We start from the raw sequence: 17,965 nt of genomic DNA, 5'->3' as shown, positions 1-17,965 counted from the left end.
CACTGTATTATATTCTCTTCTCTGATGTACCAACAATGTAATAATCGGTGATTCAAATCATTCTCACCATCGAAAGCCCATACGAAGATACGATCCATTGTTCATCACCCAATAATGTTGCCAAATGACGGAAGTTGACGTTCAACATGCTCTTTTTATATTTTGGAGTAGATTTGTACGTTTCTTAGTAGATGTCAGCCCAGTGAAGGGGGCAGCCTGAACGCCATATAGTGTTCAATTGGCAATCTTGGAACAATGCGGCTGGATTTCATTCCCAACTTGCAATGCCAGTCGTACCTTCTGCTCGCATCTGAGGTGAAGATCAATGGCGACAGGAGCTCAAAATTCACCCATATCCAAGTTTAAGTACGGCACATCCGCCCACTCTCAGACACAGTCCACTCATCAGAGCCAACAGCAGTCAACCCATAGAGAAGGTGGTGAGGGTCGTACTTGGCCTTGATTGAGCGCAGCTTATCGTAATTTTCACCGTAGAAAGCAGTCTTGAAATTGGGCTGGCGGAAGTCGGCCTAAACATGTTTGTGTTAGCAGGTGCTGAACAAAAAAGCTTGAGATTTAGCAGTAACATAAACGTCTTACCTCATTCAGATAAGCACCAGATTCTGGCGCCAGGTTGCTCAGACTAGGAACCAGCACGTCGGTCATCAACTTTCTCTTTACGAGCATCTTCTCCGGCTCATCAAACTCCCACGCGGTAGACATCAGGGTATGGGCAATAGCGCTGCGCCACGCAGGGTTTACGGCGTTATGAACATCACCAGTGACGTCCTCGGTCACTTTAATACCAACAGTCGTGAAGGTAGCGCCGTAGGAAAGGACAGTTCGAACAGATTTTGTCAGTTCATGTCGGGACTTGGGGTCCTCGACGATTGACCGGGGAAGAAGCCAGCTACCATATTGGGCCACTCCAACCTCAACAACGGGGGTTTGGGCGTTGAACTGTTCAAGATAGTAGCCAAATTCCTCTCCATGGTACGTGTAGTTAATACCGAGCTTGTCGAAACCAATGAGAACAGGTCTAATCAAGCTCTCGAGCTTCTCCAGCGGAACACCGGGTCCGGTCATGGGAGAGATGGCGAAGGAGCCATTGGTAAGGAAGTTCAGACTCATGACACCCTCATCGACAATGGAAGGCAAGTAGGTGTTATAGAGCTCCACAGCCTTGAAAAATGTCTCGTCAGAAATACCGTCAGTGGTAAATGTGAGATTCAGGCCAGAAACCTTGCTATCCAGATGAGCCTTGGAGGTCATAGACCAAACGACACCGTAAGTGCCACCGCCGCCACCGGCCAGGGCCCAGTAAAGATCTGTGTTCTGGGTACGATTAGCGACGAGGAATCTGCCATTGCCATCGATCACCTCCCACTCGAGGACCTGGTCCGCACCAAGCCCATGCTTAGAAGACAGGGAAGAGTGACCACCTCCCTGGCTGTATCCACCGGCGAGGCCGACAGTAGGACACTCTCCACCGACCATTCGAAGCCCGTACTCGTGGGCTGCCTCATAGGCCTCAATTCCCTGGACTCCAGCGCCGAGCTTGAAAGCCTTGCCAGTGTAGTATTCGTCTTTCCAATTCTTGATTTCAATAATCTTAAGGTGGTGTGTCCAGACGGAAAGAGCACCCGCACCGGTGGACTTCCCGTTGTAGCTACTAATTGTCAGTTATGACTGGATAGCTTTCGATTAAGGGAGACATTACTCGTGACCAGTGTTCCGGATAACAAAGCGAATTTTGTGCTTGATTGCAAACTGCATTGTCTTGGCCACATGGTCAGGCGACGAGACATTGACAGCGTAGCGGACGAAATTGCCCAATGTGCATGGTTTAAATATGGGGTGGTATGGATCGCAGGTTCCATTCGTGAAGAATGGGGCCATGAAAGACGAGGATGATTGATAGCTGGAAACCGTTAATATAGCATTCCATTGGGCTGAATCTCCGATCGAAATGCTTACTGCTCCCTGGGCAAAAGCCAACCCTCTTTCAGAATATTGCATTTCTCCTCATTGTACGAGGGTGCATGGCAAGGGATGGCGAGGGGTTCAGTAGCCACAAGACGTCCATCGACCGACTGGTTGAAGGCATTCCAAGTAGAAGTCGAGGGCCAACAATCGTCAGTGGGGAAACAACGGCAGGATGCTGCCTCGAAAGCTTGGGTCACAGGAGCAATTGCAACAAGGCTCAGGAAAGCCCCCAGCTTGAAGGCTTTCAACGATAGCATGGTGTTTTAGAGTTTGCTCTCAATTGCCAGCATTGCTTTGCGGGGTTGCAAGAAGATATTATTTGAATTTTTGGTACTTATGGCTGGACTAGTATCAGCTCCGACCTCGCTCGCATGACGCTCTTAATCTAACCAATGCAGAGATGCACGTTAGTGCGGTCCCGACTTTCTCTATTCAGATGATGATCGGCTGGCGTGCATCCTTCCACCCCACCACGGCATATAAACTTTTGTCGATTACGAACCACGGGCCTATTATTTTCAAGTATTCAACCAGAAGATGATTAAGGCCTATTGAATACATGTCATGGCGTTGGTCGCTTTGCAAGATGTGCACCTTCAAGAATTCTTGCCGATATATGTTGGGGGCCATTTCCGCCCTAACCCATGAAACTAATTGATTTTGGGAGGTGCTTGTGGCGTCCTCCGTACATTATCCTTCAACTAGCCTAGGCTTTCTTGTATCCGAAGAATTTCAAAGCTCAATTACATGCAACATTACTCGAAATTGCATCACAATAGCATCGTTGAGCTAAACAGGCACAGAGAGCACACTCCCACCCTTGTAGTTTAGAGGTCTACCACCTGGGCACCACATCAAGCCTTTGAAAATCTTTCGCTGGTGGCAAGAACCTTAGGTGGCAAGAACCTTAGAAAGCCTCGGGAACTCCGTCACTCGGCAGCCCCTAACGATGCGGCGTCGAAGGATGCACTAGAGGCGCATGGAGACATGGCTGATTTCGATTACTCCAATCTCTAGAAATGCAAATCGGTTTTGGTGATTGTGGGCATTGGCCTATCTATCAGTATGTTTTTATTGGATATGCGGATTTATACTCGAGCATGTTTGTTGTCAAATTGGACGGGATGATGGTATGCAAGTCTTTCTCTGTGAGAAACACCTCGGGTAGATTGCTTACAACGTGCACACAAATGGCTTAAGCAGCATGTCGAAGCTTTACGAGCTCCATTGCCGCAGGAACTTTCATCCTATCAGTCTTTGACAGAAGGATTGGGGTGCCAGATGAAATGCAATGGAAGTTGACCAATGCACTTCATGCGTTGCTTGGGGTTTCCATCAGAGCGGAGGATACACGGCTCCAGAAATGGAAGCGGTTCTCCAGAGACGTACGTCGTAGACGTTAGTGAGCGAGGAAAAGCTTACTCCCAGCGTGTGAAGAGCCTGACTCACAAATTCAATCTTGACAAGCTCATGGGTGAGGTCATCAGCGGTCAAAAGGTCAAGCAGAAAGCTTCTGAGGAAACCTATCACGAATCAGTAGGAAAACAAATCGATGCCCAGATACAAGTGAGAAGAGAGCTGCGTGGACATTCAATTGACTCTGTTTTGCAGGAGTCATGATCACTTCCAATTTAATTCTGATTGTGTCTGCGCAAGAGAAAGAAGACAGCGGTCTGGCCATCTGTCGTCTGACTTATGGGCAATCTGACAGCGAATGGTTGGAGTTCGTCCAGAAGCTAGAAGCACACATCTCTGATTGGGGGATGGGTCAGACGGGCAGTGAAGCCATCAAACCACATTTCGAATTCCACTGAATAGATGGAATGGAACTGGGATGTGCAAAAGGAGACAATAAAGTGTACGTGGATCCAACTATCCCGTTGCAGTTGTGTAGCTGGTAATCTCATGGCAAGAGTCGCCGAGCATCCTGACCAGTGCAATGCAATATGTGGAGGCCAAGTTTGGATGGGTTTGATCTTGTATCATTCACTGACCCAGCAAAACTGTATTGACTAGTCACTTGAGAGATAAAGAGTATTCATTGTGATCCAAACATAAAGGATACAGATTCGGTCTCCTCAAGGCCGTTGCTTCAATGCTGGTCATACATTCATTATCCAATGGTCATCTGGCGTGTCCTAGGAAGCACGTAAGTAAACAGTGGCAAAATCATCCGAGGGCGGTCACCAATCAAAGGCGGCGTGCTCTGTACTTTTTGCCCATGAAGCTCGAGCTACTTGTTCTGCGCTGTGGACAAGTGCTCCTCATGGATCTTGTCGATCGCGCCCTCGAGGCCTTGGCGATGGATGCCATTGATGCTTTGCGCGTCTTTTTCCTGCTAGCCGCTGCCACCGTATGCAACGCATTCTTGTTTTGACGTCTTGCCAAAGGATTAACCTCGCTAACAGAAGTATTTACACCCGCAGACTATCACAGTTAGCATCCCCTCATCCCTACGCTCCCGTTTCTTAGTCTATGGCCCCCGTGCCGTGGCGAACTCAACACCTGAATCCGAGCCAAAGGACCCCACCTCACTGGGGTTGCTCGACTACCTCGCCACCTGGCAGGTTCCTCACAGTTACTTCACCCAGTTCTATATCGTATCCGTTCTTTCTTCCGCATTCTGGGCGATTCAGCTAGTCTTCCGGGGCCGAGTGTTCCAGCTAATCGCGACACGGATTAGCGAAGAGCATGCACAGCAATCCATGACTCTCACGCAGGTCCTGATTTGCTGGATTCTGCTAGCCATCCAAGGATCGCGCCGGTTATGGGAAAGTCACAAGTTTGCCAAACCCTCATCGTCACAGATGTGGGTTGTACACTGGGTACTGGGATTGGGTTTCTACCTGGCTGCGGGTGTGGCCATTTGGATTGAAGGATCGAGCAGTATCCTGTCGCAAAAGCTCACAGTTGACGATGTGAAAATGACCAATGCCCCGACGGTGCGAACCTTTTTCTGTATTCCGCTGTTCTTGATGGCCTCGGGCTTACAGCATGATTGTCACCATTTCCTCTTCTCCCTGAAGAAGTATAATCTTCCCGACCACCCTATTTTCCGTGCGGCAGTGTGTCCTCACTACGGAGCCGAATGCATCATCTATTTATCCCTTGCATTTCTGGCGGCACCGCCGGGTCAGATGGTCAACAAGACTGTGTTGGCGTGCTTCGCCTTTGTGGCCGTAAATCTCGGCCTGACAGCACGTACCACGAAAGAGTGGTATATGCAGAAGTTCGGCAGAGTGGCTGTACAGGATCGATGGCTTATGATTCCTTGGGTATATTGAAATAATAAGAAAGACATGCAAATAATCGACATTGAATCGGGATTCTGAAACTATCTAGGACTGTTGCAGGGCCTACAGGAGTAGTAGTGCCAGTAAACCACGTTTTCTATTCTATCTATTGACATGCACTGATCCGGGTACCAAACGCATCTTTGTTGCCGAGATCAACATCATGGTCGGTGGACAGCTGCAACGGTATGATTGACCAAGAAGACATTACTGGAGGAAGACTTCATCACACGGGGCCTTATATCTGTTCACGAGGCGGAGGAGCTCTTCGCATATTTTCTCGCACCAAGAACCAGTTACTTTGGGGTGGTATAATGCGCTTCAAGCCAACCCTTACCCACTGGGACTTGTGCTGAAAGCTGGGGCTAATGCGACCCACCTGTACATAGCATAAAGCATGCTTATGTCCCGGTCGGCTAATCCCCTCGGCACTGTGGACTCCACGTGGGAAGATAACGATGCACAGATAGGCGATCTATCATTCGCCTCTATCAACGCGCTTGGATGCTCGTTGGAATAGGCCGTGCCACACGTCGCATTATCAGGGCCGGGAACAGGCAAGATGAGCAGACCACGCAAGGCCGCCGCTAACCGTTTGCACTGTATCGTCCCGCTTTTCTGTGTTGGCCAGTTCACTTCCCCAGCGCGGGTGCGTCTGGGCTGTTGTCAAGCCGCCACTGCTAGCCCCGCGGAAAGCACCTAAGTATCTCTGCCCATGAGCCTGAGTGGGCGATAACAGAGCCCAAACTTGCCCACCCTGGTCTATGAAGTGTTGGTCCACCCGGGAAAGTTGTCGATAGCAAATTCGTGGAGCAATTTGCATGTGAAATGGGCTGTGCACCCGGTGCGAGAAAGCTTTAATATTCCGGGCTGGATCATTCGGAATGGAATCTAGGACAGCAACTCAGACACGAAACCCACCTTTATTTGAGAATGCGGAACATAATGCCTGACCTGCTGACCTACTCTACGTCTCGAGCTCCGTCTCGTTCGGGTAATTGGGCCAATCAATTCAGCGCAACAAACAAAGCAATATCCCTTTCGCCTACTGCAACAGCAATTTCGTCTATCTTGTTTCAGAAGGTTCGGTTCTAAACTTGGAGCGATCGAATGTCCTAATTGTGCCCGCTTCTGCCCGTCGAAATGTCTGCGACTGGCAATATCACAAGACGAAGCGGCGAAAGAATACTACACTCCGCAACTAGAGAGATAGGTTGGCTGAGCTCTCTCCTTAGCTAAATGCCAGACGAATCATGCGGATGGCGTATTCTTTTGCAGATCTTTTTTTTTCTCGCTCTGTGGTCTCGCCTCTTCCACTGACGGACTGCCTGCCTATAAGTATGATCGATGGTCTCCCGCACGCGTGGATTGTGGACCAAGTGACCTCACCGGGAACCTTGTGAGTAATACCCCCGCGGTCGTCTGGACCTAATATTGGTGTGGCGGGAGGGTTTCAAGGTTTCTGTTGGTCAGTGATGTATCAGATGCCCGCTCAATTGCTCCTGAGGGGATATTTGGAGAAGGTGGGGACGCCTAAACAGGATTCAGTGGTATCAATTAGCTAAGATAAAGCTATTGAGAGTATCTTATGGGTTCATCCAGCCTACTGTTTGGGTTGCCCAATCCTCGGTCGATTGGTCCCTATCTCTACGCCGGGACGGGAAACCACCGTTTCCCATCGGAAAACGGGCCATGTTGCCCGTCGGAAAACCCCCCGGGCCCTACAACTAGGGCTACTGTTGATTGTATATCAAATGTCTCATGTGTATAGGTCAACACTGGATATTTTTATTCGCATCTTTGTGGTCTCATCCATTCCTGCTTCTTATACAAACGGTCGTGCAAGCCTCGATCTATTCAATATTGTCTTTTTTTGGCATTGCTTTATAACTTCAACTTCCCTTGGGGACTTCCCTATCTTCGCCCTTGAGGGATAGATCTATCCTTTCACGTCCGTCGAACCCACATTAGACAGCATCATGCCTTCCGCCGAATACCAGACACCAACCTTCAAAACACCATGGATCGAAACTCCGCTTATCGAATCCGCTGCCTTGTCTCGCGCTGCAGGATGTAGGATCTTCCTGAAGCTGGAGAATGTTCAGCCTAGCGGTTCTTTCAAATCTCGTGCGATGGGCAATCAGATTCTATCTCACCTTCGCAAGCCAGAATATGCAAACCGCCGAATTCACTTCTACGCCTCGTCCGGTGGAAATGCCGGATTGGCCGCTGTGTGTGCTGCCCGAACCCTGGGATACCCTTGCACTGTTGTGGTGCCCCTCTCCACGAAACCTTTAATGCTGGAGAAACTACAAGCTGCGGGTGCCGCGGACGTCATTCGCCATGGGGAGACTTTCTTCGAGGCCGGCTCCTACATGAAGGAGGTCATCATGAAGACTGGCTCTGGGGATGACGAAGATGTGGCGAAGATTGCCCTACACCCCTTTGATAATGAGCCCATCTGGGAGGGCAACGGCACAATTATTGATGAGTTAGAAAAGCAACTCCCCCCGGCCGCTAATACTGAGGAGGAGCAAGTTTACGGCGGGCGGGCACTCCCTCTTGATGCTATCCTCTGCAGTGTTGGCGGTGGCGGTCTTTTGAATGGCCTTGTTATGGGCATTGAGAAGCGGCGGTCGATGAAGCAGAGGGACAATGGCTTTTCCAGCACTAGTCACTCCTATCTGGATACATCTTTAGAGACAATCACAACCACTTCCTCCGTGCCAGTCTCCACGACTCCCAGCCCCATCAACCTTCTCGCCATCGAAACAGACGGCACCGACTCCTTAGCAGCAGCCATCGCCCATAAATCCCTTGTCTCTCTTCCTAAAATCACCTCCCAAGCCACGTCCCTTGGAGCCATTCGTGTCTCAGAAACTACTTTCCAATACGCCGTGTCGCCTCCGCCCGGTATCAAAGTTCACAGTGCCGTGCTCACAGACGCCGAGGCGGCACGAGGCGTACTCCGCCTTGCAGATGATGAGCGACTTCTTGTCGAACTCGCTTGCGGGGTTTGTGTCGAAGCGGCCATCGGCGACGCCGCCACTGCCACTGCCGCTGCTGAGTCGGCGATCCCCGTCGCTGAGGGCCAAAGCTCCAAGAAGCGCAAGAGGGATCTAGATGATACTGCCTCTCGGGATGAGGGCTACGGCGATGACCGAGCCTCTTCGACAGACAATGAAGCCGACCTGGACGCCAGGCCGGAGACCAGTGCAGCTGGTCAGGCTATCCCGCCAAAGACTCCTGAACTCACATCCAAGTTGAAGCAGCTTCTACCAGATCTCAACTCTCAGAGCAGGGTTGTCATTATCGTCTGTGGTGGAAGTAATGTTACTATTGATATGGCTGGGGAATATAGAAAGATGCTGTCAGAGGGATGGGTGTGATTGACAGCGGCATAGACTGTTTTCTTTTGAATTTTTTTACTTTGGTGTTCATGATGATGACGATATTACTCTTTTAACTGATACTACCCAGCTAGTTGTGCAATTATAATGCATGTTTGTTTAAATTAATGAACAATGGTTGGCCCGAGGCTACTAAACCCCGATAGTGGATGGACTGCAATTCAAGGAACTTGGTATCCGAGTAAAGGGTTACCTAAATAGGGCAAAATCCCCGGTGACTAATATTGAGTTTCAAGTGTCTTTAAGTTTTAAAACGAAGTGGCATTATGTCAAGTGGCTTCCCGGGCTTTATGCCAGTTTGCCCTGTGAGAACGGACTTCTTAGGCCTAATCCATCTTCGTAGTCAGACATCAATTCATCATTATTTAGGTCGATCTGACATGATCACATTCAGATTATGTATTCCGAAACGGTCTTTGTCTATATACAAAAGTGGAAGAAGAAAAAAGAACAAAAAGGCTAACGGTGTGGCGCTGGCTCAGACTTTACCGACCCATCCAGCCGCCGTCAACAGTGATAACATCACCTGAAACATAGCTGCTAGCGGAACTTGCCAGGAAAACCACCACACCCTTAAAGTCCTCAGGCTTACCCCATCGGCCAGCCGGGATTCGAGCCATAATGCCGGCATTTCGATCGGCATCATTAATGAGGGCCACGTTCATATCGGTGTCAATATATCCCGGGGCGATGGCATTGACGTTAATCCCCTTGCTGACCCACTCGTTAGAAAGTGCCTTGGTGAGCTGCCCAATACCACCCTTTGAGGCTGCATATGCAGGCACAGTGATGCCACCCTGGAACGTCAGGAGGGAGGCAACGTTGATAATGGAGCCGCGGCGGCCTGAGGGGAATTCGGAGGCATCACGCTGCAAAAGGTAGGCACCAAATTCACGACAGAGCACGAATACAGATGTAAGGTTGATCTCGAGGACCTGCAAGAGTGTCTTGATCAGTACATAGAGACTATAAGCAAGGATTCGTCTGGTGGCTCACCTCATCCCAGTCCTCGTCGGGGAACTGGTGGCTCGGGTGCCTCCGCTGAATACCAGCACAGTTCAAGAGGATATCGGGCTTTAGTCCTTGGGCAATCACTGCGGGTACAATTCCTTGGACGGCCTTTCGGTCTGACAGTTCTGCGACATGAATATAGGCTTTGCGACCAAGGCGGTTGATGATCTCATCCTTGGTGGCTGTATTGGACTCATCCCGCTATAGTAACATTATTATTCTGCTTCCTTGTTCTGGCGCAGATTTTCTGGGTGATTTACCTGAACCAAAATAATATCGGCGCCGGCTTCGGCCAGGGCAAAGGCCATTGCCTGGCCGATACCTCGTGTGCCGCCCGTGACGAGGGCGGTCCTGCCGCTCAGGGAGAAGAGAGATCCCACAGTTGCTGCCATTTTGCTCTGCAATTGAAAAGAACAAGAATTGAATTGAAAGATGAAGAAAAGAAGCAGGAAAAGAAAAAGACAGTACAAATAACTCATGACGGAGCCGCTACCCCACACGCGGGGTGTTTCCCAACACGGAAAGGTCCGTTGCCGAATCAATCACCGACGGCAATTGACTAAACTCGTGACACAATCAGTTTAACTCTTGACTTTTACGCTCTTCCGTATATATGAACAAACAATTAGTGGGGATAAGTTAGCAGTTTACATACACTGCAATCTATCTACTCTTTCGATCCCATTTGGTTGTTGTTTTTCTCAAGAGCTGGTCTAGGTTGAACATTTTAATCATGAACTTGACCTTCCAAGTTGAAATTGAATGATTATAACGTAGAAGACTCCGGTGTGAAGTGAAGCACTGAGTGCCAAAGATGAGATCGTGAATATCCTCGAACACACGTGGCCACGTGAGATAAGCATCGTGAATATTCTCCCTCGGCACGATATGTAATCAAAAAATCCCGCCAGAACCCCGATCTCACTCCCCCGTGCGATTCTGAACGCGCATGTTCCTGCTTTGACAAGACAGCAGTCAAGCCATGGACATGTCAGAACCAGAGACTTTGATGAGATTCGCCAGTGAGTCTTGACGCATGTCCCGAGGCAGAAGTGATCTGCGGTATTAACTAAAAACCAGGTCCCAATGAGCGCCGCACAATCAGTCGCGAAGAGCTTGGGTTCTACAATGCCCTCATTGTCGGAGGAGTTTACGAGATTCCGGGTGAGCAAGTAGATCTGAATTCGTCGGAATCATTCATTGCCCCTCTGGAAGCTTGCATATTGAAGTACTCTTTCTTGTCCACCATCGTCAAGAATAAGCATACCGAAAAGCCGGCTTATTATGAAGTGCCGACCATCGATCTCCATGATCATATCGCCATCCTTCAACATGACAGCCTTGAGGGTGATGACACCTCGACTTTCGAAAGCATTTTACCCCAGATCCTCGATCGTCCATGGCCTGCTGACATCCCCCCCTGGAGGATTGTTATTCTGCCTCTAGTGTCACGAGATGGCTCTGCGGTAAAACGCTGCTTAGTTGTTTTCGCTTTCTCCCATACCATCGGAGACGGCATGGTTGGAGTCGCCTTTCACCGTACGTTCCTTGAGGCATGGCGACAAGGCGTTCGTCGCGATGGAGAAGAGTCTTTCCTGGTCAGCCTACCTGGCCGATCTCTTCCAGCACCCTTCGACACGCGCGAGAGACTTACCATTTCGTGGAACTTCCTCCTTGCACCACTGATCGCTGTCCATCTGCCCAAATCTCTAGCTGCGATGCTAGGACTGCATGCCCGTGCTAGCACGGTAGACGCTGGTACTTGGACTGGGTCGCGTAGCTTTTACGATTCGGCGGTCACCGACCCCAGCAGAGTGAAAATGCTCGAAATTGAGGCCCCATTGGTGCAGAAGAGCCTGCAGATCTGCAGGAAGCATGACACCAAACTTACGGGAGCTCTTCACCAGATGATCGTCCGGGCGTTAAGCAAGGCAATTCCTGATCCCAGCGTCACCAATTTCGTGTCGGGGACGGCTGTTGATATGCGAAGATCTGTCGGGTTGTCAAGTCTTTCTTGGGGCCTTTATGTGTCTGGGCAATATGATGTGCACCAGCGGGCACGTAACGTCGAGTCATCTGCGCTACCAGATGAGATGTGGATAAATGCTAGCTTGATAACCAAGAGCCTTGCCGAGTGCTCGACGAGGCTTCATGATCAAGCAATCGGCTTGCTCAGGTATATTCCAAGCATCAGGAATTGGACCCTGGGAAAAGTTGGGGCAGAGCGAGATTGTTCGTATGAAGTCAGCAATTTGCTTGCCTTTGACGATGGGAACAGTGAGGCAGATCAAAAGTGCAGCATCACGAAGATGATTTTCTCACAACCGGCGAATGTTCCTAGTGGTCCCTTGGTATTTAATTTCATCAGTGTTAAAGGGGGAAGTTTGATGTGCACGGTGAGCTGGCAGTCTGGAGCTTTGGGTGTGCCTGTAGAGAAAGAGATGCCATTCGTTGATGACATATGCTCCTCGATTCAGGCGGACTTTGAGTCCCTACAGGAGTAGTACTACCAATAAGTCTTGTGTTTATCAATTTTGTAAATATTCAACTCTATAGCGAGGCCTCCTGGTCATCTACAATTAATACTTTGATACTACCGTTTCTTGTATCAGCACACAGATGAAGAGCCTCCTCTGCTCTCTCCAAGGGGAAGACATGAGAGACAAGTTTTTTCAAATCAAGAATGCCACCACTAAGGCATGCAATTGCAGGGGGCCATGTATCACGGTAGCGGTTGATGAATCGTAGATCAATCTAGAGTAATCAGTAAACATCAAAGATATTTTCTCGAATGGCATACCTCTGCGAGAGAAAGATGCATAAATGGAAGGTTATTCATAAGGGCTTTGCCCACGCCAATGACCATAACGGTACCACCGCGCCGCGCAGTATATGCAGCCGTGCAGACACTGCTCTCAACACCTGTGCACTCAAGTACAGTCTCCGGTGCAAGGTACTCTGATGTTCCAAACAAAGCTCGGATGGCCCGAGCGTTATCCTGGGCGTTCTTGGTCCGGTCTACTTGGTATGTGATGCAAGAAGGAACAAAGTCCTTCGCGAAAGCCAGGCGTGTCGGTTCTAAGTCAGTGATAATAATGGGATGAGCACCGGAAGCGCGAGCTGCAGCCAGTGCGATAAGTCCAATTGGACCAGCGCCACAGACAACAACCCCACGACCCAGACTCAATCCTGCGGTCGTGATGCCGTTCATGACAACGGATAGAGGTTCCAGAAGCGCTCCCTCGGCAAAGCTAATGTTGTCGGGGAGCTTGTGCAGCCACTTTGCGGGGTGCACCTTGTATCGTTGCATCGTACCGGCATAAGGATAAACCCCCGCAAACCGAACATCTTCACATAAATTGTATCGGCCGTCATCGCAGAGGAAACAACTTTCGCAGGGAACACCAGGCTCGACGGCCACGTGGTCACCTAACAGATATCAGTAGTTTTCCAAAAGATGTAGACTACTTTCCTTACCTGGTACCAAGTTGGTAACATCATCACCACACTGTAAGACAATTCCCGAGGCTTCATGGCCGATAATACAATCTCCCTCGAAAACCAAGGACCCGATGCGACCGGTCTTCCAGAAATGAATGTCCGATCCACAAATACCGGTCGCTTTGATATGCACCAGCACCTCCCCTCGCCCCGGTGCATAGATAGGCGCATCCACCGACTTTAAATTGTGGTCCGCAGTAACTTGTAAAGACGGGTTGACATGAGACGCCGTGATGACGACCCGCTCCAGCGACTTGGTCGCAAGGACCGCAGTAGTCTGATCCACCAGGACTGAGGGAGCCATTATTTGAAGAGCGGATAGAGTTGACGGACATGGACATTTCTTAAGTATAATACACTCTGCGGCAAAGTAGCCATATTCGTAACTGAGGATTGCGGTTCAATCTGCCGCATTGGTATGAGAGTGGTTGGAGTTACCCTTTTCGTCAACTGCCTGAACGGGTGATGTTTGTCGACAAATCGTCACGCACTATTTGAAGCGCCAATTCAGCCCAGATAATAGCTTGTGGTTACTTAATTTTATCAACTTAAGATTTCATAATGACTGTACCGCAAAGGAATGGCGTTTCAAAGTCCCTGCCCTCGGCGCTGCCTTTGGTGCAGAAGCTCTCTAAAGATCATGACAACGTTCTCAGGACTTTTCGTCTATTGATCGCAGATCTCTGCCAACAATTTGGTGGTGGCCATCCCGGGTAGGAAAAACAAATTCAGAGACTTGAACAAATGCTTATTATCTGCTAGTGGTGCTATTGGTATGGCCGCTATCGGTGTTTCGCTATGGAAATATATTATGCGCTATGCCCCGCATACCCCGGATTTCTTCAATCGCGATCGCTTTGTGCTTTCAAATGGTAAGAACAACAACATTGGGCAAGGAATAGGTATGGACACTAATCAAGTTTTTCCAAAGGCCATACTTGCCTCTTCCAATACTCTTTCCTGCACTTGACTGGATATGAGGCCATGACCTTCGACCAACTCAAATCCTACCACTCAGATCGAGCGGATGCGCTTTGCCCTGGGCACCCCGAGATTGAACATGAGGGAATTGAAGTCACAACTGGTCCCCTAGGACAAGGTATCGCAAACGCAGTTGGCCTTGCCATGGCGACTAAGAACCTCGCAACCACTTACAACCGCCCTAGCTACGATGTCGTTTCCAACCACACATGGTGCATGATCGGTGACGCTTGTTTACAGGAAGGTGTGGCCCTAGAAGCCATCTCTCTGGCAGGACATTTCCGCCTGAACAATCTTACGGTCATCTACGATAACAACCAGATTACCTGCGACGGATCTGTGGATCTTACCAATACTGAGGATATCAACGCCAAGATGCGCGCTAGTGGTTGGGATGTTATTGACGTCGAGGATGGCTGCTATGATATTGAAGGCATTGTTGGTGCATTGGAACAGGCTCGCAATTCACAGGAGAAGCCTACATTTATTAACGTCAAGACGATTATCGGCCTAGACAGCCATGTGGCCGGCACCGCTACTGCGCACGGAGCTGCTTTTGGCCCCCAGAGCGTTGCTAACTTGAAGACTCTCTACGGCTTCAATCCCGAGGAGCACTTTGTAATTGGGGATGCTGTCCGCAAGTTCTTCCAGGACCTTCCTGCTCGTGGTGAGCAATGGGTGCAGGAGTGGAACCAGTTGGTCAGTGACTATACGGTCAAACACCCGGAGCTTGGAGCCGAATTCCAGGCTCGTGTTCGTGGTGAGCTGCCCGCGAACTGGGAACAGCACATCCCCTCTAGCTTCCCTGAGAAGCCAACCGCATCTCGTGCATCATCTGGTCTTGTCTTCAACCCCATCGCTAAAGAGATCAACACATTTATGGTTGGAACTGCTGATCTGTCTCCATCGGTGAACATGATCTGGCCTGGAAAGGTTGACTTCCAACATGTGAGTATCCCTGTTTCCTATCTGACCTTGCTTTGCTGACTCGATGATCAGCCTGACCTGCGCACTACTTGCGGAATCAACGGAAACTACTCCGGTCGTTATATCCACTATGGCATTCGGGAGCACGCTATGTGTGCCATTTCCAACGGACTGGCTGCCTATTCTCCTAACACCATTATTCCTGTCACTTCAACCTTCTTCATGTTCTATCTATATGCAGCCCCGGCCGTCCGTATGGGTGCCCTACAGCACCTTCAAGGAATCCACGTCGCTACCCACGACTCAATTGGTATGGGTGAAGATGGCCCCACCCACCAACCCATTGAGCTTGCTGCTTTATACCGCGCCATGCCTAACATCCTCTATATTCGCCCAGGTGACAGCGAAGAGGTGGCTGGCGCCTGGATGGCTGCGATTAACGCGAAGAAGGCTCCTACCATTATTTCCACATCTCGTCAAGCTCTTCCTCAGCTGAAGCAAACCCGTCGCGATGGAGTGGCTCGCGGAGCTTATGTCCTTGAGGAAGATGAGTCTGCGACAGTGACGTTGCTTGGTGTTGGTGCCGAGTTATCATTTGCCCTGGAGGTTGCTGCGCAATTGAGGGCGCAGAAAGGGATCACCGCCCGTGTGATTAGCTTCCCCTGCCAGCGTCTGTTTGAGCAGCAGTCATTGGAGTACAGGCGGGAGACGCTCCGCCGCCACCGTGGAATCCCCGCCATTGTCATTGAGCCATATGCTCCTAATGGATGGGAACGCTATGCGGACGCCGGTATCAATGTGAATCGCTTCGGTCACAGTTTGCCCAGCAAGGCTGCTTACAAGTTCTTTGGTTATGAAATTGATGCATTGACGACTAAAGTGGTGCGCTACCTTGACCAGCTCAAGGGAGATGAGTATCTTCGTCATGAGTTTGTTGATCTATGAAAGAGATTTGATGTATATAATGAGTGAATTGTTTGTACATAGAATTTTGGTTAGCCTTCCAACGGACCATCACGTAACCCATTCCTCTGGTTCTTCAGCGGACAGGCAATTTACTCAAAAAAGAAGTCGGCACCAACCAAGCCAGTGCGCTAGGCCTGTAGCTCTTTTAAAGCATCGATATCAATTCTTTTTCGAGGGAAGTCTCAACAGAAGGATCAAGCCAGTGGTGAGTTCTTTTGGTGCCAGTATAAAGCAACGACTGCCCGATCGATCGACAGCCATCTAAATTAACAAGAATCAGTTTCTCATCTTCAAGAGTAATATTTTCGGGACTAATGTCATTATGGGCAGGTTCAAGCGAGTGGTGATGTTTGATGCCGGCCAAAAGCCCCTGTAGGCAACATTGCATATTGCATTGTACTACTTCACGTTCACTTGAACGAAAAGCGACCTTGGTGAGGCGTCGAGCATTAGCTGCTCCAGTGGCGAGGCAGTATATCGCGTGAATTATAGTCCCGAGATGCGACAGCGAGTATCTTGACTACCATAGTATGTCGCGATATTCGGGTGGGGGCTGTGGCGAGGAATCTCGCATGCTTCAACTTCGCGAGCAATTTGTTGTTCGAGATTTTCACAGATGTAGGCGAGCAGACTAGGTATTTGGATATGAACTGCGGACCAAGTGATATCAACCTTCGGCCGTCGATCCCTCGTTGAGATTTACTTCATGTCTTGGAGATCGTCCAGCGTTGTCGTAGAGTCGAATCTATTTGGCCATGTGCCATGATATAACATGCCATCTTGCCGCACAAAGACCCCGACATATGAGAATGTCATTTAGCCATCAACCCTCTTAAGGCTTCGTTCTTTTGTCTGATCCCCAAATTAGAGAGCTCTGTGGATGAATGGAGGATTGAAAAGTGCGGGTGCTGGGTTGCGGCTTCCCCCAGCCTTTAACTACATGATCTTTCTAAGTACTATAGACACAACAAATTATGATTGGTGCATCAACGGACAATATAGACACAAAAATGATGTGATCAGAAAGAATGAGTTCAGAATATGGATCAACTTCGTATCCCAGCAGGAGAAAATCCAGGGGCGACATTCTTCGCGAATCAAGGGATTCCCAATGTGTCATTCAGCCCCTTTTCAGGTCACATCGGATGCTACAGCATAGTAAGATGTACGCAGTACCAGGAGTAGACTAGAGACTGAAAGTATGATGTGATCATGGATCTACTGTAGCATCCCTTCGTGGTAAGATCTAGGAGTAAACAGTAAGGAAGCTGGGTGGGCATAGTTTTGGCCGATCATCAAGGTGAGAAACTAGGGTTAGTACAGGGCAGTTAGGTATGTAGTCGTGTCAGCATTTGTATCTTCTTCACTCTTGAAAAGGAACACCCGCAACCCAGTAACCGCTTCCATACAACACAACCGATAAATATGAAGGCTTCTATCTTTCTTATTGTGGCCTCCGCTAGCGTTGCCCTGGCCCACCCTGCTTCCCTTGTCGAGCATGCAAGCAGTGCCTGTCCCAACAAATTGTACAGTGTTCCTTCGTGCTGCTCGCCTAACCTTTTGAAATTGGGATGCAGTAATCGTAAGAGAATCCCTCCCGCAAGCTGTTCACCAGCGACCAGAAATTTGCTCAGGTTTGACTCTTGCTGACCTACATCGAACCAACAGCTTCTAGCGCAAAAGATGGGGCCGACTTGAAGAAAAAATGCAATGACCAGAAGCCTGTTTGCTGCAGCACACCTTCTGCCCTTGCTGGTGGTCTTTGTGTCCAACCCGCTGGCATCAAGGAAGACCACTAACCAAGTGGGACCCTCTGTTGATGGTTGCGAGACTTTCTGGAGATTGTTAAGCGTCTAGGTCGAATCAAATCGAGATCGACCAATTTCGAGC

The 17,965-nt window shown here is 49.5% G+C and overlaps 9 protein-coding genes across 9 annotated transcripts; 6 read left to right on the top strand and 3 right to left on the bottom strand.

The window, feature by feature from the left end:
* Positions 1 to 362: 362 nt before the first annotated feature.
* On the bottom strand, positions 363 to 2,243 carry N7503_009449 (FAD binding domain protein; the record flags this gene model as incomplete). The annotated part of the gene is made up of 4 exons (XM_057068995.1): positions 363 to 530; positions 601 to 1,669; positions 1,721 to 1,921; positions 1,978 to 2,243. The coding sequence occupies 4 exons, from the start codon at positions 2,241 to 2,243 to the stop codon at positions 363 to 365; spliced, it is 1,704 nt and encodes a 567-aa protein (XP_056915606.1).
* A 1,106-nt stretch (positions 2,244 to 3,349) lies between these two features.
* N7503_009448 (uncharacterized protein) lies at positions 3,350 to 3,800 on the top strand (the record flags this gene model as incomplete). The annotated part of the gene is made up of 2 exons (XM_057068994.1): positions 3,350 to 3,371; positions 3,598 to 3,800. The coding sequence occupies 2 exons, from the start codon at positions 3,350 to 3,352 to the stop codon at positions 3,798 to 3,800; spliced, it is 225 nt and encodes a 74-aa protein (XP_056915605.1).
* A 407-nt stretch (positions 3,801 to 4,207) lies between these two features.
* N7503_009447 (putative 3-oxo-5-alpha-steroid 4-dehydrogenase) lies at positions 4,208 to 5,270 on the top strand (the record flags this gene model as incomplete). Its single annotated transcript, XM_057068993.1, has 2 exons — positions 4,208 to 4,339; positions 4,413 to 5,270. 2 exons carry the CDS (start codon positions 4,208 to 4,210, stop codon positions 5,268 to 5,270), a joined length of 990 nt encoding a protein of 329 aa, XP_056915604.1.
* Positions 5,271 to 7,258: 1,988 nt separating this feature from the next.
* N7503_009446 (putative L-serine dehydratase) lies at positions 7,259 to 8,668 on the top strand (the record flags this gene model as incomplete). Its single annotated transcript, XM_057068992.1, has 1 exon — positions 7,259 to 8,668. One exon carries the CDS (start codon positions 7,259 to 7,261, stop codon positions 8,666 to 8,668), a length of 1,410 nt encoding a protein of 469 aa, XP_056915603.1.
* Positions 8,669 to 9,174: 506 nt separating this feature from the next.
* On the bottom strand, positions 9,175 to 10,092 carry N7503_009445 (putative 2-deoxy-D-gluconate 3-dehydrogenase; the record flags this gene model as incomplete). Its single annotated transcript, XM_057068991.1, has 3 exons — positions 9,175 to 9,624; positions 9,686 to 9,901; positions 9,961 to 10,092. The coding sequence occupies 3 exons, from the start codon at positions 10,090 to 10,092 to the stop codon at positions 9,175 to 9,177; spliced, it is 798 nt and encodes a 265-aa protein (XP_056915602.1).
* Positions 10,093 to 10,688: 596 nt separating this feature from the next.
* Positions 10,689 to 12,204, top strand: N7503_009444 (uncharacterized protein; the record flags this gene model as incomplete). The annotated part of the gene is made up of 2 exons (XM_057068990.1): positions 10,689 to 10,722; positions 10,781 to 12,204. 2 exons carry the CDS (start codon positions 10,689 to 10,691, stop codon positions 12,202 to 12,204), a joined length of 1,458 nt encoding a protein of 485 aa, XP_056915601.1.
* A 46-nt stretch (positions 12,205 to 12,250) lies between these two features.
* N7503_009443 (NAD(P)-dependent alcohol dehydrogenase) lies at positions 12,251 to 13,505 on the bottom strand (the record flags this gene model as incomplete). Its single annotated transcript, XM_057068989.1, has 3 exons — positions 12,251 to 12,454; positions 12,501 to 13,129; positions 13,178 to 13,505. 3 exons carry the CDS (start codon positions 13,503 to 13,505, stop codon positions 12,251 to 12,253), a joined length of 1,161 nt encoding a protein of 386 aa, XP_056915600.1.
* A 257-nt stretch (positions 13,506 to 13,762) lies between these two features.
* On the top strand, positions 13,763 to 16,054 carry N7503_009442 (transketolase family protein; the record flags this gene model as incomplete). Its single annotated transcript, XM_057068988.1, has 4 exons — positions 13,763 to 13,914; positions 13,964 to 14,073; positions 14,133 to 15,130; positions 15,182 to 16,054. The coding sequence occupies 4 exons, from the start codon at positions 13,763 to 13,765 to the stop codon at positions 16,052 to 16,054; spliced, it is 2,133 nt and encodes a 710-aa protein (XP_056915599.1).
* A 1,446-nt stretch (positions 16,055 to 17,500) lies between these two features.
* N7503_009441 (fungal hydrophobin domain-containing protein) lies at positions 17,501 to 17,874 on the top strand (the record flags this gene model as incomplete). The annotated part of the gene is made up of 2 exons (XM_057068987.1): positions 17,501 to 17,657; positions 17,744 to 17,874. 2 exons carry the CDS (start codon positions 17,501 to 17,503, stop codon positions 17,872 to 17,874), a joined length of 288 nt encoding a protein of 95 aa, XP_056915598.1.
* Positions 17,875 to 17,965: the final 91 nt, after the last annotated feature.

Source organism: Penicillium pulvis (genome assembly GCF_028828015.1).
Source record: "Penicillium pulvis strain IBT 33274 chromosome Unknown scaffold_8_segment0_segment0, whole genome shotgun sequence".
In the NCBI taxonomy this organism is placed as follows: Eukaryota; Fungi; Ascomycota; class Eurotiomycetes; order Eurotiales; family Aspergillaceae; genus Penicillium; species Penicillium pulvis.
The sequence above is the reverse complement of the archived record's forward strand: the minus strand, read 5'-3'. Positions and strand labels throughout refer to the sequence as shown.